Source organism: Cervus canadensis, chromosome 22, assembly GCF_019320065.1.
Source record: "Cervus canadensis isolate Bull #8, Minnesota chromosome 22, ASM1932006v1, whole genome shotgun sequence".
In the NCBI taxonomy this organism is placed as follows: Eukaryota; Metazoa; Chordata; class Mammalia; order Artiodactyla; family Cervidae; genus Cervus; species Cervus canadensis.
Window position 1 is genome coordinate 41,447,189 of NC_057407.1, and position 26,149 is coordinate 41,473,337.

The following is a 26,149-nucleotide window of genomic DNA, read 5'->3' on the forward strand; positions in this document are numbered from 1 at the left end:
TCTTTAGAGATAATTTCCCTGAAGTTATCTTTGAGCGTGTTGATTTTAAGATGTCCCAAATGACATGCAAAATGCCAAGCTGAATGAAGCACAAGCTGGAATCAAGATTTCCAGGAGAAATATCAATAACCTCAGATATGCAAATGACACCACTCTTCTGGTAGAAAGTGAAGAAGAACTAAAGAGCCTCTTGATAAAAGTGAAAAAGGACAGTGAAAAAGCTGGCTTAAAACTCAACATTCAAAAAACTAGATCATGGCATCCGGTCCCATCACTTCATGGCAAATAGATGAGCAAACAATGGAAACAGTGACAGACTTTATTTTCATGGGCTCCAAAATCACTGCAGATGGTGACTGCAGTCATGAAATTAAAAGACACTGGCTCCTTGGAAGAAAAGCTATGACAAACCTAGACAGCATATTAAAAAGCAGAGACATTACTTTGCTAACAAAGAGCCGTATAGTCAAAGCTATGGATTTTTTCAGTATGGATGTGAGAGTTGGACCTTAAAGAAAGCTAAGCGCCAAAGATTTGTTGCTTTTGAACTGTGGTGTTGGAGAAGACCCTTGAGAGTCCATTGGACTGCAAGGAGATCCAACCAGTCCATCCTAAAGGAAATCAGTCCTGAATATTCATTGGAAGGACTGATGCTGAAGGCGAAACTCCAGTACTTTGGCCACCTGATGTGAAGAGTCAACTCACTGGAAAAGACACTGATGCTGGGAAAGACTGAAGGCAGGAGGAGAAGAGGATGACAGAGGATGAGATGATTGGATGGCATCACTGACTCAATGGACACAAGTTTGAGCAAACTCCAGGAGTTGGTGATGGACAGGGAGGCCTGGCTTGCCGCAGTCCATGGGGTCACAAAGAGTGGGACACGACTGAGTGACTGAACTGAACTGACTGAAATGGCAGCCCGCTGAATGCAAGCTGGAAGCTTCTCCTCAAACAATGCTTAAAAGGCTGTCTTCTCCTGAACACCACACTGCACACCATGTGTTAAAAATAAGAAGCAAGCCTTGCACTGAAGAAATGTGTTTAACCTTATATAGCCCACTGTCCTCCAAACTCATCACCAATGAGCACTTTTCCACGTGAGACATCCTGACTTCCCCGGGGGAACTGGTCCAGGCAGCAGAACCACCCCAGAGTGTATGCAACTCTCATGGCCCAACCTGATTCTACCTTACGTTACAGTTTCCACCCGATCTGCTCTCTCTCTCCCATCCCCACTGCAGTCTCCTTGAAGGCTGCAGCGGGGCCTCCTTCTCTTCATATCAGGCTAGGATTTCTCCACCTCAGCACTGCCAACAATAGGGGCTGGATGGTTGTCTGCTGTGGAGGGGGCTGTCCTGTGTAAGACGTTTAGCAGTAACCCTGGCCTCTACCCAGACACCAGAGCACCCCATTGGGATGATCAAAAATGTCTCCATGGGTTAGTCGCTGAGTCATGTCCGACTCTTCCCACCCCATGGACTGTGGCCTGCCAGGCTCCTCTGTCCACGGGATTCTCCAGGGCAAGAATACTGGAGTAGGTTGCCATTTCCTTCTCCAGAATGTCTCCATGCTCAGCCATAAAAAAGAACAAAATAATGCCATCTGCAGTAACATGGATGCACCTAGAGAGCGTTGTACCAAATGAAGGGAACCAGACAAAGACAAATATCATATGATGTTGCTTATATGCGGAACCTAAAGAAGAAGGTACAAATGAACTTGTTTACAAAACAAAAATAGAGTCACGAATGTAGAAGACAAACTATGGTTCCCTGGGGATAAGGTTGGGGGAGGGACAAATTGGAATACTAGGACTGAGATATACACATTATGATATATAAAATAGACAGCTAATAAGAACCTGCTGTATAGCATAGGGAACTCTACTCAATACTCTGTAATGGCCTGTATGGGAAAAGAATCTAAAAGGATCTTTAAAAAAAAAAAAAAGAGTGGATATATGCCCATCCATATGTATAACTGATTCACTTTGCAGTACAGCACAAACACAACAGTGTAAATTAACTATACTCCAATAATTAAAAAAAAAAAACAAAAAAAACAAGTGTCTCCGGATATTTCCAAACGCCCCCTGGGGACGGTTCTGACCCTGGTTGCGAACCACTGATGTAGAGCATCAAGGTAAGCCTCCCATAGCCCCACAATCAAAATTTGTGCTAAACGATTAAATGCATCAATCTCCTGAGTTTCGAAGAGAAAAGGAGGCTTCCTCCGAGCAGGCCTGGCTGTGAAGCGCTCAGGCAACTGCCCTGACATCTCCCCGCTGAGGCCTGCCCCGTCCCACTGTAGGTCGTGAGGCAGCTCACTTGACCTTACAAACTCTGCATTGCGTGTGTTCCAGCATCTGAGATGCAGCCTGCCTAAGGAGACCCAGCCAGGAAGGGAGGGGAGCGCTCTTCCTCTCACTCTGGGAACTCTGGATAGCTAAACCTTAACAGCATGACACAAAGCCGCCAACTGCTTTTGTTTTTAATTGTCAGAGGGAAGCATCGGGCTTTCAAGTCAGCCTATGAAGCCTCCCCAGGACGCTTTTTCTTCTTCCAGGCCCAAGACAAAGCCTTGCCAATGGATGTAAAACTCTCCAGCCTGAGGGGTTTAAGCTCATCCTCTTTCCCCCCCAGTCCTGTCCACCAGTTTCTTGAAGAAAATTTCCAGCTGTATTTTAACTTCAGGATGAGTGCTAAAGTGTTTACAAATTGCTGAAGCTCTGAGACTCATGAATCTTGGGAGACAATTTCAATAATTCTTTACAGCAAGAATCAGCAGACTTTTTAAAATAAAGGGCCAGATAACAGATATTTTAGGCTCTGCAGGCCTCGTGATCTCTTTTGTAATTACTCACTAGCTGTTGCCACCCAAATGCGGCCACAGACCACAGTAAATGAATGGGCATGGCTGTGTTCCAATAAAACTTTATTTACAGAAGCAAGTTGTGGGCCAGGTTCAGCCCACAGGCTGTGAAGATCCCTGACCTAGAACGTCTCCAAGATGAACCAGCCTTTGCCACCCCAATGCGGTGGAAAATTTTCTCAAGAGAAAAATTCTGCTGTTCTTTTTACCAACAAAAGTCATACCAAATTCCCCAGAGACAGATTGATAGGAAGACACTGAGGTTCTGATTCCAAAGGCCTTTTGGTCTCCGGTTACCATTTGTCTGCTGCTAACCTTTTCAAGTTACTAAAGTTAAACTTTGAGCTTGCTTTCCAAAGCGTAGATGCTGCCAGTGGGAGACTCTGCCTCTCTTTTCTGGAGGTTGATCTCACTTGTCCCCATCCCACCCCTCAGGAAAATATGCAAGTCATGCAAATGCAGCCAAGAGGACCACTGCTTGAGCTCTGACCTGGAAGATGATCGGAAAATTGGCCGCTTGCTGATGGACTCCAAGTATTCCACGCTCACAGCCCGGGTGAAAGGTGGGGACGGCATCCGGATTTACAAGAGGAACCGGATGATCATGACCAACCCCATTGCCACAGGGAAAGATCCCACCTTTGACACCATCACCTACGAGTGGGCTCCCCCTGGAGTCACCCAGAAACTGGTAAGACAGCTTCCTGCAACCACATGGTTATTTCCCTTCTTTTGTAAATAGGAGTCATGCCATGGGTTCCTGAATGTCAAAGACAAGGGAACATAGGTGCAAGGTTATAAGAATGGTGTGAATAGCTATGGTTTCATAGCTGCTGCTACCTCTGGGATCTTGAAGTGAAAACTATCTGGGCCTCATTTTTCCTCATCCATGAAATGGGTAGAGGTGTTCATGTGAATTCCAGCTGCAGTACACAGTTGCTTATGGTTCCCTTTGGGCTCTCTGCTTCTGAATAGAGGATGCTTTATCCTTCAGAATTCTCAGAGTGCTTTTCTTCATCCACAAGTTGTTCATTTTCCCTCAAAGTGGCCTGGGATGTGCCTTTTGCAAGCCTGGGGGAGAACACAGGAACACTCCTCTCTTCTCCCTAACTCCTGGGCTTAGAAGGGAGTTATGCCAGTTTACTTTACGTAACTCTGGGGAAACGGCACCCAGAGAAGGACAAGGCCTAAAGAGAGCAGGTGACTTGCACAAGTCACCCCCCTTCAGCTTCCAACTAAAAGGACCCAAGGAAAGTCCCCATGAACAGGCCTCACCCCAGACAATTAAGTTGGGAAGCTCCAGACAGCAGGGTCAGAATCATCAGACATGAGAATTTAAATGAAGCCCCAGGTAATATCCCATGCAGGTCCCCTCAAGACCCAGAGCAGTGGACTAGTGCCCCTCAAATTTTCACAAGTGTAGAAACCATCTGGAGAGCTCGCAGAAACACATCCAGCAGGCTCGGGGCTGGCGTGCCAAGCTCCCAGGTCATGCTGAGGCTGCCAGCTCCTAGACCACACCTGAAGTAGCAAGGACCTGGGTGATTCCTACAGGTTAATGAGATTTTAAAAAGCCCTGCAATGTTAGCAATGCAGACCTGCCATTGAATCCCATCCCTCGTGGGAGAAGAGAAGTGCCTTTCCAGTCTTGTGTGGCCCTGGCCCTGCAGCTCCTGCCATTCCCCCTCACTCAGTACCGGGCAATACGCTGACCTTCTGCCTTCCTGCCCTGGACCACTCTAGGCTCTTGCCCTCCTCAGGGTTTGCACATGCTCTTTCCTCTACTTGAAACATCCTCCCCTGGCTCTCTGTATAGCTGGGTCCTTCTCACAGTCAAGTCTCAGACAGGCCCCACCACACTGCCCCATCTGCAGCTGATGTCACTCATCCCACTATATATTTTTCTCTCTCTCTCCATTCTCCATGGTCTCCTTAGAAGCTCTTTTTTTTTTTAATTTATTTTTTATTGAAGGATAATTGCTTTACAGAATTTTGCTGTTTTCTGTCAAACCTCAACATGAATCAGCCATAGGTATGTCCTTAGAAGCTCTTATTTCAAGCTGCCCTTGTCTCATGCAAGCCTATGCTTCATTATCACCCGGAGCATGCGCGCACACGTCCTGTGCATCCTTCGCCTCACACCGCGCAGAGCGTGCACCAGGCTTGATGAGTATTTGTGCCCATGTGACCTCCCAGCCAGTGATACACCATGTGTGGTCAGTGAGTGGGCTGGACCTGCTCCATAAAAATCCTTGTGACTGGCCCACAAACAGAAGCGCAGGAATTGAGAATAAGTATCGGGAAGCCTCTGTGGCAACTGACATCCAAGTGCGTGATGGCCAAAGTTCTTGTGTGCACAGCCTCCTGTGGCCCGAGAACCGTCTCATCAGGCACAGTGAGCCCACAGATCATCCTGCAATCCAAACCACCCAACAGAACCCCCAAACAAACCTTGATTCTTTACCATAGAAGGTTCAAGCCTGGAGTTTGTGGGGGCGGGGGGGGGGGGTGGGCAGAAATGTAGATAAAGCAAAGCTTTGTCTATAAAGCAAAGCTTCTAGATAAAGCAAAGAGAGACAAAGTTTTTTTGTTTTGTTTGTTTGTTTTTTAAGCTTTGCTTTTTGAGAAGCATACTTTCAAAGAACACTTCAGCATGCATGAGGTGCCTGAGCTTAGCCACCCGGTGAAGCAGGGGGTAGTTGATCTGTGAGGGGACACAGAATGGTTAACCGCCCTTTGCCAGCATGAGGGGATAGGCGGGGGCAGGTCAGGGGCCACGGAGGGAGGTGTTGAACAGCAGCAGTGTTGGGTTCCGGTGTTTCCGAACACAGGTCTGCCTCCAGCTCCCGGGCCCGGGTGAGCCATCACTGGGTCTCCAAGATGTGAGTGGAAACTAAAGCAAGCTCATAAAAGAGCCGGCTGTGGGCGACAGGAACTGGCTGGTGAAAACCTCAAACGGCTCGGCCCCAGCCTAATCAGAGGAAGGCATCGCCGGGCCGTGATTAATGGCGGCTCATAAAACCGCACGGGATAAAGGCCCTTCTGTCTGCCCTGCATCTGGCCCGCCTGAGCAAGTCGCATTTCTGAGATTGGATGACTGTCCTCCCACTCACCCTTCCGACTTTTCCTTAAGTTACCAAGTGATCGGGACTGACTGCATTTTGGAAAGGGACTGAATCTTGCTCTTTATCACCCTTCCCAACCAGAATAAAAACCAGAGAAATGCTTGAGCTTTTAAAGACTAAAGTCATGATAAACCTAATTGCTGGTATTTATTGAGTACATACTGTGAGCCAGGCGCCATGCTAAGAGATAGACATGCGCAGGAAGTGCTAGCTGCTCAGTTGTGTCTGACTCTGCGACCCCACGGACTGCAGCCTGCCAGGCTCCTCTGTCCACGATATTTCCCAGGCAAGAATACTGAAGTGGGTTGCCATTTCCTATTCCAGGGGATCTTCTCAACCCAGGGGTAGAAGAACCCAGGTCTCCAGCATTGGCAGGTGGATTCTTTGCCATCTGAGCCATGGGGGGGTGGGGGTACTGCTCCCATTTTACGGAGGAGCCAACAGAGGCCGGGGAGGAGTCCATGCAGGACCAGCACTCTCACGTGCCATTGTCTACCCCCGGACCCATGGCAGACACTACTGATCAGTCTCCCACTGAGCCCTATTGGACCTCAGAATCCTTCTCAACACAGCACTCTAGGCTGCCAGGACTGACCAGGATTCATATGGAATGTGAAGCCCATTTACCGTCCTTGTCTGACAGCTGGAGAAGATCAGGAAAAGCAAATTTGGGACTGGGTCTTCTGACTGCAGAGTCCGTGTGTGTCCTACTGCCCATCCCTAGGAAAGAGCACCTTTCTCCTCCACTTTTCTCTCTGCTCTTTTGATTTCTCTCCTGGAAAAGCCTGATTCTGGGAACATCTTCCCCATGAATTCTCCCCTAGACAGCAAAGCACCAAATGATTCAGAAAGGTCGTCCAGTCTTAAACCAGAGATTGGTTTAGGACCTAATGCAGTCTTCCCAACTGATCTGAGAAAAGGCCTCTTGCTAAAGGTTTTGGGAACGTGACCTTGATTGGCTTCCTAAAGAGATCGCTGATTCTGACCCAATCTCTCTTTCCATCGCCCCCTTCCCAAGTCCGTGCCAATTGATAGCAGCTGTCTGAGAGCTATGCTGAGGTGGGTTCTGAGACCCTCATTGGGGTTGATTATTAATGTCTGCCATGTATGAGTGAGTAGGGAGTGGTAGCATGGGTCTCAAGCCAGCCAGGATCATGAAACACACACCAGCAGCAACCAGATGCTGGGGCCTTGTCAGTGCAAAGGCAGAGAGCTGGTACCCAGCTGGGGCTTTAAGCTGCAACAGGAAAAGTAGGTCTCTGTCTCCAGGACGCCAGCCAGGCACCCCCTAGCTCTGCAGGTCACACAAATGGTCTCGACCACAGGGTTGACTTATAAAGTCAAACAGGGAGGAGTGCAGGCCCTAGAAGGTGGGAGCCGCACACAGATCCAGGGCCTGGGCGTCCTGGCACCCAGGCAGTGCTTCCACAGAAGGCAGCAGCCACGGGGCATGGGCATCATCAGGCTATCCGGTGGGAGGGTTAGGGTCAGGGTTGGGCACAGAGGTGGAGACCAGTAGTAGGGGATAAACAATTTGCGTTTCACACTTTCTCATGCTGTGTGGCCTTGACCTTTATCTCCCCATACCTGGGACCCACCCAAGTGTAAGATTTCTACTCATTTTAAAGAAAAGCAAGCCAGCAAACTAATGAAAGGCCAATCGGACAGTTATCCATGGCCATATTTATATTCAGATGGTCTACCATCTATCCCAGCCCTATCAGTGTGGAAATGTTATTGACCTGAGACCTTGTCGATTCTACTAGTAGAAGGGGCCTTTGCATATTTTAAAATTAATAAACCATGAAATGCCTTCTGCCTACAAGGATTTAATTATACTTTGCTAAGAAAAGCGATTTTAAATGAGATTTTTTTTTTAATGAGAAGCATTGCCATGAGGTAAATGAGGTAAAAATCTTCAGTTTGTAAAGAAACAAAATCCATGTTGCAGAGCCAGCAGATCTAAAATGAAAGTCTACTGAAATTATCCCATTCTCATCAAGCATGTGAAGCTGTGGTTACGACGGGGGAGAGTGGAAGCTTGTTCAGGCCTCTCTTGGGTGTTCCCCAAAGAGTTACCCCTTTTCTTCCTTGAGACTAATCCTTGGGTTCTCCAGAAACCTGGAGGAGCCCAGGTCTTGCCAGGGCTCGGATCTCTGCGCCGGTGCATGGGAATCACCGTGCTGGGTCTTCCCCTCCCCAGGGCCTGCAGTACATGGAGCTCATCCCCAAGGAGAAGCAGCCGGTGACGGGCACCGAGGGCGCCCTCTACCGCCGGCGCCAGCTCATGCACCAGCTCCCCATCTACGACCAGGACCCCTCTCGCTGCCGTGGACTTTTGGAGAACGAGCTGAAAGTGATGGAAGAGTTTGTGAAGCAGTATAAGAGCGAGGCCCTGGGTGTGGGCGAGGTGGCCCTCCCCGGGCAGGGCGGCTTGCCCAAGGAGGAGGGGAAGCAGCAGGAGAAGCCTGAGGGAGCCGAGACCGCCGCCCCGACCGCCAACGGCAGCATCGGTGACCCGTCCAAGGAATATGTAAGTCTCTCCCACCCCTCCGTCCGTCCGTCCATTCATGCCTCGGGTCTGGATGACAATGCCCAGGTCAGGGCTTCAGGGTCAGGGTCAGCTCCAGGCCCTGTTTCTTCATTCCTGCATTCATCTGGGGTCATGGTCCAGAGGTGGTCACAGACAAGCAGACCCTACCCGCTCAGAGAAAAGGCATCTCTCCTTGCTTGATGGGGAGGGTGGGCTTGGGGGAGGAGGTGAGGCCCACTCTGGCCTTGCAAGAGTCACTAGGAGTCCCCCGGGCCTTCGGGCTCTTCAGGGAAGGCCTGTGTTGCCTTCAAGAGGTGAGCATGCCCTAAAAGAGGTGAGGGTCTCAGCACAGCGCAGTCAAAGGATTGAATGAAGTGCCAGGTGGCTGATGGTGTGGTACTGGGGGGCTGCCAAGGTCAGCAGAGGCACATTTCCTGAAGAGTCATGCACTCCATCCATCCATCACTCAAGTATCCATTAGCCTGTACTGTCTGCCGAGATCCAGGAAATTAAACAAGCAGAGGACCCTGTCCCCATACTGGGATGTCATGGACTTAGGACTTTACTCCCAGGGCCATAGGCAACAGTGGTGGGCTTGAGCCTGGGGGTCACGTGGGGCTGTCTGCTAAGTTTCATGGGACCCCCCAACCCCCATTAGTCAAGAAGCCCTATGACTCTACATGACGTTTGGAAATATGAGTCCCAATCCATGAAGCAAATCACCTGCCTTGCTGGCAACAGGCAAGAGTCACCCACATGAGCCAGGCACCCCAGGGACATGCCCACCCAAATGATGCTGTCACTACATCAAGAAGGGGTCTCTCTTCTCTGTAGTAACTCACACTTGCTATTCGAAACCTGTGTCCTGCATTTCCAATGCCCACCCCATGGGCACATTCATTTGGGATTGCCATCCGATGAACTCGAAGACAAAAGAATGAAGTTGATTTTCCCTAGCACAAATTGGTGATGGTGTTGAAAAGACCTGTTTCTCAGGAAGAATTCACACCCCAGGAACTGATTTTTAAAAATTAGATGCAGTGACTGTGTTTTCAGAAACTAGCCCGCTACCCAGCCCTGCTCTCTATCCACCCTCCATCGCCTTTTAACAAGTACTGCGGAATTCCAAATTGGAAGGCAGCTTTAAGTCTGTGACATTTCCCAGTTGCCGTTTCCAGGAGAGAAATGCTGATCTGAGAATGTATTTCATCCTGGATTCCAAGTGTTTGGACAGCATGGAAGTAGGGCAGAGGCGGTCTAAGACCCCAGGTCCTTGGCGACAGTCAGCTCTAAGAAATGGCTCTGACACTTTAGAAGCATTTAAACAAGACCAAACAGTAAATAGGGAATCCACAGGAAGGTGATATTGGTGGGTTGGGCTGGTTAGGGAAGACAGACTTTCCCTTCCTTTGTAGTTGTTGTTCAGTCGCTAAGTCGTGTCCAACTCTTTGTGACCCCATGGACTGCAGCACGCCAGACTTCCCTGTCCTTCACTATCTCCCAGAGTTTGTTCAAACTCGTGTCCATTGAGTCGATGATGTCATCCCAACCATCTCATCCTCTGTCTCCCCATCTTCCTCCCGCCTTCAGTCTTTCCCAGCATCAGGGTCTTTCCCAGCGAGTCAGCTCTTCACATCAGGTGGCCAAAGTACTGGAGCTTCAGCTTCAGCATCAGTCCTTCCAATGAATATTCAGGATTGATTTCCTTTAGGATTAATTGGTTTGATCTCCTTGCAGTCCAAGGGACTCTCGAGAGTCTTCTCCAGCACCATAGCCCCTTCCTTTTCCTAAACCTGATCTTAATTAGATAACTAATTATGTCACTAGTAGACTCACATCCATCACCCCCTCTAGATGCTGAGGTCCTGTCTTGTCTATCTCTGTAACCTAGGGCTACACATCTAACCACCCCCTCTCTGCACCAGGCACCACTGATAGAATACACAGAGAAGGTACTTGATAATTATGTGATGCATGAATGAATGAATGTTGAAACTAAATTGATCTTCTAAAGATGGGGACAACTTGGGTGGCTGTTTTGCTTGAGAGGACAAGGAGATTTCAAGTTTACGCGCCTTAAGCATCTTCTGTGTGCTACATGCTATGTTCACTACTTTCAGGTCTTGGATGAATTCAAACCATTACCTGGTGGGTTGATTTCACAAGCCCCGTATTATAGTTGGGCCTTCCCAGGTATCGCAAGTGGTAAAGACTCCGCCTGCCAATATAGGAGATACAAGAGAGACGAGTTCAATCCCTGGGTCAGGAAGGTCCCCTGGAGGAGGGCACGGCAACCCACTCCAGTATTCTTGCCTGGAGAATCCCATGGACAGAGGAGCCTGGCGGGCTACAGTCCCTGGGGTCGCACAGAGTCGGACACGACTCTTTGCACGCATGTGTTGCAGGTGTGTGAGGAATTCAGAGAACATAGGTAGCTTGTCTGAGGCCCCATCGTTTCGGGGAGGGACAGGGGTGGGCAGACTCCGGATCTGATACTCTTTCTATTGTGTGATGCTGAATAGAAAACCCTGCCTGTTATCTGTATTTAACTCAATGTTTATCTCCTCGAAGCCAGGAAGCAAATTCTATTAAGGTAACTAATATCTTGCCAGGCTGTAGACAGTGGTCCCTGGCAGCCCCAGCCCAGGGGGCAGCATATCAAGGGGACGTGGGTGCTGGCCGGCCTGTGTGCCGGGCCCCTCTTGTTCTCATAAAAGGGCAGCGGGACAGCCTCCAAAGCCAAAAGTCAGGCACAGACCTGACTTTCGCTCCCCCGAGGCGGGAAGTGAACTGGCTAGAAGCCATCGGAGTGTTCAACCTAAGAACCCGGATACAGGGAGGACGCACAGAACTGACATTCCAAATCAAACAGCGACATATGAAGGAAGAGGAGGCAGAAAGAAGGACACGTGACATGAAGCACCCTGGAGCTACAGTGGTAACACGCCACACTCTGTCACCCTGATGATGAGCGTCAGGACTGTTGCCGGCAGCTACCATTGTGACCTTTGCTGAACCAAGGACAGGGCTAAGCAGGGGAGCAGCTGATGTAGAGCTCCCAGCCACCCAGCCACAGGATGTGAGGCTGTGGGACTCAGACCAGCCTCTGTCAGCCCCCAAGCCCATCTTCCTGTTTCCCAAAGCTTACTGCCCGGAAAGCTCAAGGATATGAAGCTATTAAAGGGCCGTGTGGCCGTGTAAAGGGGACATCAGAGTGGACAAAACGAACTGGGTTTCTTTCAGGCTGGACTTCTCAGAGCCTTCAGAAGACTATGGCAATGTCTAAAAGCACCTGGCACCCTGGCTAAAATCCAGCGGCCTGGGTCCCACCCCAGGCTAGTGGATGTGGGTGGGGCCTGAGAGTCAGCATTTCCAACAAGTCTCCAGGCTGATGCCAATGCTAGGCTGGGGGCCACCCTTTGAGTACCATTGCTATAGAGGGTTGAAAATGACCTGATGTATAAACTCAGCCAAAACGATATCGCCAATCTGTTACACAGTGAGGGTCCGCGAGATGCTAACATGGGCGTGTTCTAGATGTGTGTGGCCTCCCCGCGGCTTTGGGGGTCCAGCTTGGAGAACACCGTGCAGCACTCTCGAATTCTTTGAACTGTCCACGGGGAGTTCAGGGAACACTTGCAGATAACACAGCCCCCGCTCTCTACCGGCCCTGATCGCCCCAGCCAGGAGCTCACTGCCCTCTGCTCTCAGCATACAGAGGCCAGCAGCCCCGCCCTCTCTGAGCCCCCGGCAGCCTGCACCCCACGGCGGTCCTCCCCGGCGCTCACTCAGCTCCGTCCTGAGGCTGGGCAGCCTGTTACAGTGATGGCCTTCCTCGGAAACCTTGGGAGGAACCCGGGGCGACCCCAGGGTCGGACTGCCGAGTCCTCCCCCCACCAGACTGACCAGACCAGAGGAGCATTCCCACCAGATCTTGTTCCGAGTCAGCCGTGTGGAATCCCCACCCATGGGCTGAGTGCTGGGTGAAGCCGGAGAGCGGCGGGATGGCGGGAGCAGCAGGTCCCTGGAAGTGTCACCCTGACGCTGTGCTTAGGAGAGGTGGCAGCATGGGAAATGCCCATGAGAGTCAGCCCTCTTCGTGAGGAAAAGTCACACAGAAAAATCCCAGATACCAGCTTGTCCACTGTTACTCTCAAAGCAGACCCTTTAAACCACTGAGGCCAAGTAAAACCCCCCAATATTCGGCCTCCCTCTCTCTCCCTGATTTGCCCCACTATGTGTGTGTGGAGTGGGGAGGGGGCTGTCATTGCACAGCAGTCTCATTCATCTCTCTGAATCATCCGAACAACCGGTGAGAGAGGGTGGGGTTGTTATACCCATTTTACAGATGTGGAGCCTGAGGCACGGAGAGGTTAGCTGGTTAGCTGGTTTGCTAGTGAGATTCCAGCCCAGGTCCTTCTGTGTCACCAGCCCTGTGGGGTCTTGGCAGGGTGGAGACAAAGCAAACGCGCGTGCATTTCTGTTTGTTGGGGTGAGTGGCAATGTGTGGAGTCACTCACAGCCCAGCCAGCAAAGAATTTGGGGGCAAGTTAGGAACAAGGGAAGCGCTTGTCCACCCCATTCCAATGCCACCCGCCATGGGTTCTCAGGAGTCTTGGGGGCTTCGAAGCATCCTGTGATCAGGAAGCTGCCCACCCAAGCAGCCTGGACCTCCACAGTCGCACGGCAGGGCCCCGCATCCTGCTCCCGACCCCTCGAACCTGGATGGATCCCACAGACACCGGACCTTGATGCACTGGCAGTGAACAGCTCTACCAGACCATTGCCCTGCGTTTACAGAGCTTACTGGATATGTTCTCAGAAACTCAATATACAGATTTCCTGGGCATGCTCATCCTGCCCAGGAATTTCCTCCCTTCTCTACACCCCAAACTTGTAACCGAAGAAAGAAGAAAGCAAGCCAGGACATAGCATTTAATGTCATCTCCACCCTTCCGTATTTTTCATTCCTGCCAGGAGCCCCCCAGCTCCTGCTTTGGGCCAGGCCATAGCCCCGGAGAAGATTAAAAGGAGAACAGACTGAAAGAAGCGAAGGCATTTCTGGAAGTCTTAAAGATGTGTTACTCAGGTCCCAAATGACAGTGGACCTCCCCCGGCCCCGTTTCCCCACAAGAATGCACAGAGGAGGGACCCGAGGCTTGGGTCCCCTCCCTCCCGTGAGGCCGGCCTCGCAGATGGAAACTTACAGCAGCTGGCAGCTCAGCCCAACTCCAGCCCCGACGGGGACATATTTGTGGGCAAGGGACCGCCGAAGCGTGGTCAGAGCAGATGTTTGGCTTGTGGGCTGGCAGGAGAGCCCGTCTCTCTCTGCACACTCGAAACCAGCACCCCATGCCTAAGAGCCCCGTCTGAGCTGAGGACCGAGGGTCAAAGGCCCAAGAGGCAGCCTTCCCAGTCGCCATGGTTACCAGGCTCCTCCACATCCGCTTGCCTCCTCCTTTACGGCGGAGAAATTTTAATGACATTAAAGGAGATTTTTCTTTTCCACAGAAAATTCCTTTCATCCCACTTTTGATACTATAAATACTTCTCCGTGTTGCCACAGAAGGCCTCACAAGTATCTTGCCCCACCCCACCCCCCTTGAAGTGGCTGCGTGATTCTCCATTGACTAAAACAGGGCTTTTCTTTTCCTGCTGGAGGTTACTCAGTGACAGTGATGACATGGAGGGTGGTGTCGTCTGCCACTCACTGATGACCTATGTCGTGCCGGGGCTTCAGTTCTAAGAATTACCCAACAAGATAGACTCTCCCCGAGCTAGTCTCTAACTGGTGAGCGCTGAAGCCAGAACTGGAACGCAGGCCAGCCTCACCCCAGACCCCGCACAGACTCCAAACAATGGAAGCTCCCCTACTTCCAGAGTTCCCAGGGGGCCTGGGCACCACGTGAGGCCGCTGCAGTGGAGATGACCACGTGTGAGCCTCGTCCCTACTCTCCCTCTGTAAGGACATGCTTGTCAAAGTTGGACCCGAGAACACCCCAGGCTGACAGTCTCTCTCTTCCAAGTGTAGCATGTAGGAAGGCTTTGTGGCCCCCACTTCCCCCTTCAGCAGACCACCAGTGAGGGAGACTCAGTTACATGCCTGACATTCTACCTCGCTTGGCAGAGCTCCAGCTCCTCAAAGGATCTGGCCCAAGAAGACGTGGGAGGCAAAGCACAGGGAGGCTAAGCAGTTCCCACCATCAGGGCCCGCCTCGTGTCACAGAGGAGGACCCTGAGGCTCAGACAGGCGGCTGAGTCATCCAAGGTGCCCCCAAGATGAAGCGATGCTGGGACTTCGTACAAAAGCCCGGGACGCTGACCACTGCGCCTGCACCATCCCATGCAGTCAGCAGCTGAGGGAGCCCGGGAAGATGCCGTTGTGGGGGCCCGGAACACAAGAGGCTGAAGATGCCCGCCACCACACTGGGCCAGAAAGGGAGCAAAGAGGGGGAACCAAACTACTCTGGGATACATGAGGTTGCAAAGCCAAGATGGTGAATAATCGCCATAAGAGGAGATGGGGAGATGCTGTTTATGAATAAATTGTTGAGTATTTGTGTTGGAGGGAACCCAGTGCCTGGATTCAAGGCCCTTGTGTTAATATTTACTGTGTTATAATGGTGAGCTTTTCACGAGGTAATCTGAGTTTAGACTGGGGAGGCCTTTGGATAAGAGCCTTCTAGAAGAGAACAGCATGATTGGGACAGAACTGCTGGCCACCCTGACGGAGAGGCTGTGGCTGGTTGGGAAGGTTCTCGGTGTCTGCAGACTTGTCTCTGAAGGCTAGGGTGTCTCGTCCCTGGAGATAGTTCTCTGGCCGTGGGACCTGGGGCCACTGGCCTGGACCTGCTGTTTCCTGCAATGCTTTGCGTGTTGGTTACTTCCACTTCAGAAGCCTGAGTGACTCTGCGTGCCCACGTGTGCTGGTTCTGTTACCTAGGGCCATGCAGCATACCACCCCAGGATGCAGCAGCTCAGAGCACTGACGTCTGTTTTGCTCACAGATCAGCAGTTCGGGTAGGGCTCAGCGGGCTAGCCTGTCTCTGGCCATGATGCTGGGAAGACAGAGAAGGCTGGGGCTGGACCATAGCAGGGGCCTTGGCCTCTCCCTCTATCTCGGTGTTTTCCCTGCGTAGTTGCCCTAGAAAGGGGGCCTCAGGACTTTTTCCCAGCCCCCTGCCTCCGCCCCCACCAGAACTCACAAAAAAAGAGGGTTGGTGAAAGCTGAGCTGCCTTTTAGGATCTTCCTTGGAAATTGACAGCATCCCGTCTGTCACATTCAGTTCTACAGAAATGAGTCACTAAGGCAGGACCCCGTGTGAACAAAGGAGACAGACACCTACTGGTGGGAGGAAGGTCCACAGAGTTGCCAGCATCATTTCCACACATCACAGTGGATGGAACCCAGCCCTACAGTGTGTGAGCTTTGGAGGCAACTGAATCTAGCATGCTCCTCAGCTTTCTCAAAGCAGGTGTTTACAAAGACCCAAAGTATGGAAAAGGAGTACGTCAAGGCTGTATATTGTCACTCTGCTTATTTAACTTATATGCAGAGTACATCATGAGAAACGCTGGGCTGGAGGAAGCACAAACTGGAATCAAGATTGCTGGGAGAAATATCAATAACCTCAGATATGCAGATGACACCACCCTTATAGCAGAAAGTGAAGAAGAACTAAAGAGCCTCTTGATGAAAGTGAAAGAGAAGAGTGAAAAAGTTGGCTTAAAGCTCAACATTCAAAAAACTAAGATCATGGCTATCCAGTCCCATCACTTAATGGCAGATAGATGGGGAAACAGTGGAAACAGTGGCTGACTTTATTTTTCTGGGCTCCAAACTCACTGCAAATGATGCTTGCAGCCATGAAATTAAAAGACGCTTACACCTTGGAAGGAAAGTTATGACCAACCTAGACAGCATATTAAAAAGCAGAGCCATTACTTGACATTACTTTGCCAACAAAAGTCTAGTCAAGGCTATGGTTTTTCCAGTGGTCATGTATGGATGTGAGAGTTGGACTATAAAGAAAGGTGAGTGCTGAAGAATTGATGCTTTTGAACTGTGGTGTTGGAGAAGACTCTTGAGAGTCCCTTGCATGGAAAGGAGATCCAACCAGTCCATCCTAAAGGAGATCAGTCTTGGGTGTTCTTTGGAAGGACTGATGTTGAAGCTGAAACTCCAATACTTTGGCCACCAGATGCCAAGAGCTGACTCATTGGAAAAGACCCTGATGCTGGGAGAGATTGAGGGCAGGAGGAGAAGGAGATGACAGAGGATGAGATGGCTGGATGGCATCACCTACTCAGTGGACATGGGTTTGGGTGGACTCCGGGAGTTGGTGATGGACAGGGAGGCCTGGCGTGCTGCGGTTCATGGGGTCGCAAAGAGTCAGACACGACTGAGAGACTGAACTGAACTGAACTGAAAGTACGGAATAGATAAAGTCTTTCATTTAGACCCTTGTAAAGAAGACTCTTTCACCGTTTGGACAGGGACAGGGCAAAACTTCAGTTGAAGAGACATTCACAGGAGAAATGTAATATATGTTCTACTTGTGACAGGTCTGGGGACTTCCCTGGTGATCCAGGGGCCAAGACTCCATGCTTCCACTGCAGAGGGCCCGGGTGTGATCCCTGGTCAGGGAACTAGATCCCACATGCTGCAACTAAGAGTTTGCATGCTGCAACTAAAAATTTCGAGTGTTGCAACTAAGACCCAGAGTAGCCAAATAAATAAATAAATATTAAAAAAAAAAAAAAAGAAAAGAAAGGTCTGTGCTACAGCTCCTTTCCCCAGGGGACGACAGTCTGAAAACTAGGTCACATGGCAACCAGTACATGGACGGATTCCCATGAAGAAGCTCTGATTTTAGCCAATTGGGAGTCTGAATGAGAACCCACTGACATGCCAATGATCAATGTTCTTCTCTGCTCCTTTTAACCCAGTCCCAAAGGACTTCTACTGGACCACGCTGTCTCCTCCAGAGGGGACATCGCCTGGGAATGACTACATTGAGCTTTCTTCAAAACAGTCTAGAATTGAAGCATCCCAGGAATTCAAATTGGCTTTTGCTCCAACTGAACCTAACTGGTGATGTCATTTTTGCTGATTTTATATATAAGGTCATGTTTAAATGCTCTGTGACAGTGATTCGTGAACTGTGGTCCCCTGATTACACCAGCATCCCCTGGGAGTCTGCAGATTCCTTCCCCCCTCCCAGATCTACTCATCAGACCCTGCAGGGTGGGGGAGGTGCCTCAGCCTGTCGGAACGGAGAGCACAGTCTTAGCGGGGGTACGATGGGAGAGGGAGACTAGCGGGCCTGCCAAGCCAGGGACTGGTTGTAGCCGAGTCTGGGGTAGTGACAGGATAGAACTCGCCTGACTTTATTCTCTGGCCTTGTACAGAGAAAGAGAACAGACATGGAAAAACACAGAGCCCCGGGTGGCAGGAATGAACTCCTCACACTCCATGTGCTCATGGTCCTACTGAAAGGAACCCAAGCCTCCAAACCAGCAGGAGATCCTGCCTGAGACATCTTTGTCATCTTAGGAAATGGATTTAACTCCTCCAAGCCTCAACTTTTTATAAACAGGGCTGGGTAGGGATGACGGTAGATTTTAGCTAGTTAGTACTGAACCCTTAAAAAGTTCATTAATTCTAGGATCTCACTTAATCCATATAACAGGCCTATGATGTTCTGAGTATCATTAGTAGTATTTTCCATTTGATGGATGAAAAAAACTAAGGCACAGAGAGGTTGGTTAACTTGCCCAAGGTCACACAGCTAGCCCCCACCCAGCTCAAGCATCCACTGCAGTTTAGAAACGGTAATCCTCAGTACCAAGGATGATAGACTAAGTTTATGCAGAGGCAGACCCTGGATCACAGGACCCAGGCAGGCTGGACCATTGGACTCTTGGTTGCCAGGATGGCCCTGGTGGCTGAGGGGCTGCCAGATTGATAGAATGAAGACACTATCAGATATCTCATCCTTTGAGACCAGCTCAGAGACAAGAAGAAGTTGGTTCCTGACGCATGTTGACAGGACTTACTAATCAGACATCATGTTTTCGTAAAATGGCAGTGACACTGTTTGCTTTAAAAAGGATCAGCTTAAAAGAAAAAGGACTGGCTACTGGTAGTAATGGGGTGCAGAGCCAGGAATGCTGGGGGACAACGAGGGAAAAGACACTCCCCAGACAGGCCCTGACAAAGTCCTTTCAGACAGTGCTCCCAGAGTTCTCTCCCACGGTACGAACCAGAACTCGGCCCTCTTGGCTTCCAGAACCAGCAATGGCTCCCCATTACCTCCAGAGTGAGATCCCAACCCACAGTTCAGAGTCACCCGTGATCACCCCAGACTGCCTCTCTGACTCACATCCCTCTGTTTCCTTCTTGGGTCACAGGCACCTGCCGGGACCACCACTTCCCCCCAGACACACCCAGGTGCATTTATATCCCTTCCTTTCCCCACCTCTGTGTTAGAAAACAGCTGGAAATTTGAAGTTGGGAGCCCCACTGATGTTGCCTAGTGATACCTGGCCAGGCATGTTGGATGGACAGAAAGCCCTTCCGTGTGGGAGAAAAGGGGCTGGAAACTTCATTCTGTGAAATATGGAAAGACAGATGGATAGGAAACTCACTTGGTTCTCAAACAGCCCTCACCAGACAGCTGACACTTCCCAGTTATGCTTAAGAGATGTGACAATCAGTGAATGTGGATCCATTATCTGTTTTCCCGTAAGACTTCGCAGCTGGCTCAGTGGTAAAGAACCCACCTGCCAATGCAGGAGATGTGGGTGCAGTTCCTGGGCTGTGAAGATTCCCTGGAGGAGGAAATGGCAACCCACTCCAGTATGCTTGCCTGGAGAATCCCATGGACAGAGGAGCCTGGCAGGCTACCGTCTGTGGGGTCGCACAGTCGGACATGACTGAGCAGGCATGCACAGGCAGGCTCTGATGAGTTCCAGGTGAGCTGGGGCTCAGTCATGTGCAAAGTGACAGGGTTTCACTCTGGGGAGGAACTCACACACATCATTCTTGTGGGCATAAATGAAACCACAGATCCAGTATGGTCCAAGGCACGTCGTCAGGCAGCCAGGACCAACTAATCAAACACATTCCTATCTGGGCACGCGCTCAACCACGGCTGTGCTTGGGGACCACTGTCAGTACCTGAACTTATTTTGTCACTTGGTTTTCCCTCCCTGATTATCACCATTTTATTTCTTCTTCATTTACAAGAATATATTAAGTATGCAATTAAAGTATATAAATAAGACAAAGTGTTTAGGCTTTCAATACATGCCTACTCATCTTTACATAGCAAAACAATAAATATCTCTATTTGGGCTGACATATAATTAGTGCTTAGTAAGACAGTATGTTCATTTCAAGCCATGGGTCAACAAGCATTTCTATAGAGGGCCAGGTAATCAATTAATCAGGTGTTATGGGCCAAGAGTTAAAATCAGTGATATCACATAAGAACTTTCTGTGGCAAGAGAGAAAATAAATGTCCACAACTTTTTGAAATTCAAAATAAAGTAGGATAATTAGGACAGGCTTTTATAATACATGTTGTTTTAGTCAAGTTGGGCTGCCATAAAGAATATCATAGACCAGGGGGCTTAAACAACAGCAATGTGTTTTTTTACAGTTCTGGAGGATAAAAGTTCAAGCTCAAGGTGCTGGCACGATTGGGTTCTGGTGAGACCCCTCTTTCTGGCTTGCAGGGGCCCCCCTTCTCAGGGTGTCCTCACACGGCTTTCCCTGTGAGTACACCCAGAGAGAGACTAACAGAAAGAAAGCCAACCATCTCTGGTTTCTCTTCTTCTTCTAAGGACACAAGTCCTGTCTGATTAGAGCCCCACCCTAATGACCTCGTTTAACCTTAATTAACTCCTTAAAGGCCCTATCTCCAAATATAGTCACACTTTAGGGCTTCAACATATTAATTGGGGGAGGTGAACCATTCAGTCTGTAACACAGGTCTGCTCATGAAAAATGGAATTCTTTTGGGGCAGAAGAAAAACATGTCACTAAATTGGAGTTCAAACATAAAATGCATTTGAAGCTGACGGTCGCTACAAGAACGGGCAGAAGCTGTGTTTGCCGTAGTTGTGCCGACACTCGTGGAAAGACCACATGACTGAGTAGGAAGAACCTCGGCTTTGGGGTCCGGCTGGGCCTGTGTTGAAACCCCAGCTTTGCCTCCCTTCCACTGTAGTGACTGGATCTCTGTGAACCTGGATTTTGCCGTGTTTGGGGGGTGGGCAGTCGGGGGAGGGAGGGAGGAGGACATACAGGTCTCCCTAAAAGGAAAATAACTCCAGAAGGGAAAGTAACTCTCTTGGGTTTCATAAGGGTGTCAGTCAGGAGTGAAAACAGCCAAGCATAATGCTGGATATGCGCCTGCCCCAGGGAGATGACAACCAGCATCACCCTCAGCACGGGAGTCCTGGGGAGTGGGCGAGAACTCCGAAACAACTGAAAGATCTTACAGATTGAGGATGTCGTCTGGATAGGATGTGATGAGAGCAGCCGTTTACCTCTGTGGTAAATACCAAATATTTGACCAGAAGCCCTCCACGGTTATTAAAAACAAGGCAAGTCTGAGAAACTGTCATAGCCCAGAGGAGCCTAAGGAGACATGGTCGCTCTCTATAATGCAGGATCCTGGATGGGATCCTAGAAGAGGAAAGGGACATTACGTAAAATCTAAGCACATTTGGAGAAAGTTCGGACTTTAGTTAAGAATAACATATCAGTACTGGTTAACTGACTGTGACAAGTACACCGTATTCATGTAAGATGCCAAGAAAACAGGACAGTGGGTGTGGGGCCTACAAGAATTCTCTGCACTACCTGTACAGTTTTTTCTGTGAATCAAAAACTTCTAAAATTTTAAGTTTATTAAAAGGCAACCCTGCATAGGTAAGAGATTCATTCAAAGTGCAAGGTGGACCGGTGGGTTTTATTGTGTTGAAAACTGGGATGAAAGGCTGGTTGATATGTTTCAGGCTCTGCGTTAACTTGCTTTGATCCAGGGATCGAACCCGGGTCTCCCGCATTGCAGGCAGATGCTTTAACCTCTGAGCCACCAGGGAAGCCCTCTGAGAAACTACCACTTGTCAAATTTTGATTAATAGCAAACAAAAATAGTTCAGTTATCTGGAAAGGCTATTTTTTAAATGCCTTCCTTCCTTTTTCAATTCCTAATAAGTGTAAAGTCAGATTTTCTTCATGTATTTCAAAGAAAACCACATAATGCAAAAGATGAAAAGTTAAAGCAGTCACGGAATTGAGAAATTCTCTACTGAGCCAGTCATCAGAGGTCTACAAAAATGTAAACAAGGCCACACTCTGACTCAATTTTCCTGTTTGGGAAAATACAGTTATTTCTAATTACAAATATTTATATTAACATGTTGTTGGTTTGCTATTTTTAATGAATTAATAAGTAGTTATTTAACTTTTTCCTAAGTTATAATTTCTCGTATGGTAAATACCAGGAGCTATTAACCCATATGAACAGAAACTCTTTGAGGTTCTCAATAACTTTTGAAGAGTCTAAAGGCCCCGAGAACAAAATGTGTGAGAATCACTGTACTAAACAAGCACTTGAGTCCTCACAGCTACCTGCTAGGTAGGTAGTATTATTATTACACTCTGCACATGAGAAAAGTGAAGAACAGAGAGGTTCCGTAACTTGCTCAAGATCACCCAGGAAGCAGAGGACTGGAGTGAACCCTGGAACCTGGGTCATGATGCACTCCTGACCGCCTCATGTCCTGGGGGTCCACCCCCACCCTTCCTTCCAGGTCTGTGAGCTCTGCAAGGGAGTGGCCCCCGCCGAGAGCCCTGTGGTCTACTCAGACAGGGCAGGCTACAGCAAGCAGTGGCATCCTGCCTGCTTCGTGTGCATCAAGTGCTCTGAGCCGCTGGTGGACCTCATCTACTTCTGGAAGGATGGGGCGCCCTGGTGTGGCCGTCACTACTGCGAGAGCCTGCGGCCCCGGTGCTCCGGCTGCGATGAGGTGAGAACCTGTGGGGGTGGACAGTGGGGTAGGCGTGCCTCTGACTGCAGGAGACGACCCCGAGGCCCAGGAGAGTGTGGTTTCACCAATGATGTGATCCACAGGTAGGAAGACTGGGGCGCAGAGCCCCTTCACACTCTCGGCCTCTGTTTTCCCATCTGCAAAATGGGCAGAAATTAGTTCCTGCCCCAGGTCTGTTGGGATGGGTGGGACACAGAGCACCTGTCAAATCTTATCCTTGGCAAGAGGCCTGGCACTTAGTAAGTGCTCAGAACATCATGGGGTGTCACCCGGAGGCAGACAGAACACGTTCACACCTGGCTCTGCATATGGGTCCCTAACTCCTGTGTCACAGTTTTATCACCTAAAAAGTGGGAGGGTAACAGTGCCCACCCCGTGCAGTTGCTGTGAGGACAAACGAGATCATGACTGAAAATGCTTGGCATGGGCCCAACCTAGTGACTGAAAAAATAGGAGCTGCCTTGACTCTTCAGTTCAGTTCAGTCACTCAGTCGTGTCCAACTCTCTGCGACCCCATGAATCGCAGCACGCCAGGCCTCCCTGTCCATCACCAACTCCCGGAGTTTACTCAAACTCATGCCCATCGAGTCGGTGATGCCATCCAGCCATCTCATCCTCTGTCGTCCCCTTCTCCTCCTGCCTGTGACTCTTAGGATCACATAATACACAATGAGACAACAGTTTTACCGTAACATGTAGCATCAACATAAGACAATCCAACAGAGATGCTAGGAAAGGGGTGCGGCTCTCCAATACGGGTCTAGACCAGAGGCACTCACAGGTGTGTGAAGAGTGACAGTAATCGCTATGACAGTAACAACCACTGTCTGCATGCCCTTGGTGACGGGAAACTCGCTACCTTCACCTTTGGCACTCGTGAGGGTTAGAAATGCCTTCTTCACTCTGAGCTAGCATCTTCCCCTCCCGCCTTCCACATGTTGGTCTCTGTGAGAAGTTAAGACCCTGTAATCCTCCTACACTGTAACTGTGTCAGCAAGAGCATTAAGAAAGGAAAAGGGCTGTGAGCAGGCCCGGCCCCCAGCTCACACTGTGAGGACCACGGTATGTTCGCGGTAACCCCTCCTCGTCCTAATGTGCTGTAGACTTTTCTGTGACGTGCCGTTTACATCTCACAACAGCCTTTTACAGGGAGGGAATCACTATCTCCATCTGACATCTGAGGAAAATGCAGCTCAGAGGGGTCAGTGCTAACCACACAGCCTTGACTTTGTCTCCGTTACATTCTGAGTACTCCATCTGCAGCAACACTTGGAGCACTCATAAAACCCCTGGGCTGGGTGGTATTTATATCCCCATCCTACAGATGTGGAAACTGAGGCACAGGGAGGTTGAGAAATTTGCCCCAAGTCATGCGCTGTTAAGTATTTAAATGAACATTCATACCTGGTCCCTGTTTGACCTCGAAATGAGAAGGCACATTTAACCAGTTTGTGGTTCTGCTCTCTGGTTCCTCACCAGATCGCGCAGATGTCCCAAAGTTTACTTTGCTCCAAGCCCAAGTCACGCTGGGTGTGCCTGCTCTTGCAGACTGGCCATTGGCCACTTGGCTGTAGTGAGGCGGTCTTCACCAGCTCAGAGCACGACTGGGCTTTGGATTTGACCCACAGAGCATCCCAGATGCCAGATTCGTAAAACCTGCCAACAGTGGAGGGTTGTTGTGTTTTTTTTTTTCCATCCAAGATGCTAAGATGCAGCCATGATCTTGATCACATACTGTACTTACTGCCTGAGACTTATGTCTGATTTCTCCACTGAAGCATTTAAAGGACATAACAAGAATGCGGTAGGGGGGACCACCATCTCACATGCTGTCTCCTCAAGACAGAGCCTGAATTGTCCGTGTCTTCTGCTCCCCTCCACAGATAATCTTCTCAGAGGACTACCAGCGGGTGGAAGACCTGGCTTGGCATCGAAAGCACTTTGTCTGTGAGGGCTGCGAGCAGCAGCTGGGCGGCCGGGCGTACATCGTCACCAAGGGTCAGCTCCTGTGCCCGACATGCAGCAAGTCCAAACGCTCCTGAAGGGCTGACTGCCCGCGGCCGGGACCCACAGGATCCTGCTGCGGAGGGGAGCCCAGCACGCCAAGGCCATCCTAAGGGTCTGGCGAGACAGCCAGCAACAAAAACAGTCATCTTTTTTCCAGTGGGAATATGTATATACACATATATTCTAGGTTGGGTGGTGATGGATCCTTCAGGGTCAAGAGTTTCAAAGCCAAAGATGTTCTGAGAAGTCCTAGGATGCAGTTGTTTTGTTTTTGTTGTTGTTGTTTCCCCGCTACCAACGAAAGGCATCCTGCCAGGGCTCTCTAGGAGGAGTTTCCCAGAATGCAACTCTGAGTGATCAAATCCTGTAGCTGTAGGGTGTGCGTGCTTTCTCGTGAATGTGGAGGCTCCTCCGGGAGCAGCCTGGGATCCCAACGATCTTTTGTTGCCTCCTTTTCAAATGGGATTTGAATTTTAAATAAAAAAATAATGTTGGCATGATAAATACACCAATAAAAGTTTTATGAAGTTCTCATACACCTTGATCTCATTATTTATTTCCACGTGGCCATCTTTTCAGGACATCTATTTTGCCCCAAGACCCTGAATGCCAGCGCTGGCGGCAGAAGGCCCCGGGAACGCTGGTGCGTCTCTTCCTCAGCTGTGTCTCATCAGACTTCTTTGGGGACTGTAGGTCCTCAGGGCAGAACCCCCATAGCCCAGTTCCAGGTAGCCCCAGGACACCGATGGAAATGAGAGTGTCGTGTTTCACGGGAACCTAAAAGCAGCCTCCTAGAAACAGGAGCGGCAATTCAGTGCTCTCAGAGCTGAGGCAGGTGATGAGTGAGCCCCTCTGGGAGTGAGACCAGGTGGAGCGTTCAGAAAGGGCCACCTCAGCTCAACCAGTGGGTGCCGCATGGGACATGCTGACCAGTGCAGGCCGACCTGAGGAAATATGGACTTCATGAGAAATCACTCCCTTTTGTAAATGTTGCCAACCAAACAGACTAGTTCGTTGGCTAGTCTCTCTTTTATGACCTCGGTGCACTTACAGCCTCCAAATTCATTTCCTTCCCCCAGTTTCAGGAAAAAAAGACATTTTCCTTTCTACTGGGGATTTAAGTGTAAAAAGACCCGAGTCTTAGTAGCTCACAGTCCAGTCAACCATGGCCTTCTTTCTTAAACTGCCCAATTTCTTTACCTTCGCCACCCAGCTCTCACTCACATCCTCTTGTCTACAACACCCCATTCACATGCTTTGCAAGCCCGGTGACAGCTACGGCCACACCCTGGTCCTCTGTGGCCCTCTGTGTCCAGCTGCTCTCTCTGGCCACCCTGTTTCTCTTCCACGCCCACCTTCTCAAAGAGAAGCTTCCAGATGCATTCTTCCTGGCTCCCAGTTGCCTCTCAAGAACCAAGTCCTCACCCTGACATGTAAATCCCTCCAACACGTGGCTTAACTGTCTTTCTGGTCTTAAAACCTTTCTTTCTCTAGATTTCAGTTTCCTTATTTCTCTTAAACATTCAGAAACTCCTCTGGATCA

General features: G+C 49.8%; 1 protein-coding gene across 1 annotated transcript in view; it reads left to right on the forward strand.

Annotated features, from left to right (window-relative positions):
* LMCD1 (LIM and cysteine rich domains 1) overlaps positions 1–25,142 on the forward strand; it is a 56,992-nt gene extending 31,850 nt beyond the window's left edge. Inside the window, exons 3-6 of the mRNA XM_043441817.1 lie at positions 3,310–3,565; positions 8,203–8,532; positions 22,363–22,578; positions 24,483–25,142. Coding sequence (XP_043297752.1) covers positions 3,310–3,565; positions 8,203–8,532; positions 22,363–22,578; positions 24,483–24,641 — 961 coding nt within the window. The 3' untranslated portion in view covers positions 24,642–25,142. The remainder of the gene's footprint in view (positions 1–3,309; positions 3,566–8,202; positions 8,533–22,362; positions 22,579–24,482) is intronic.
* Positions 25,143–26,149: the final 1,007 nt, after the last annotated feature.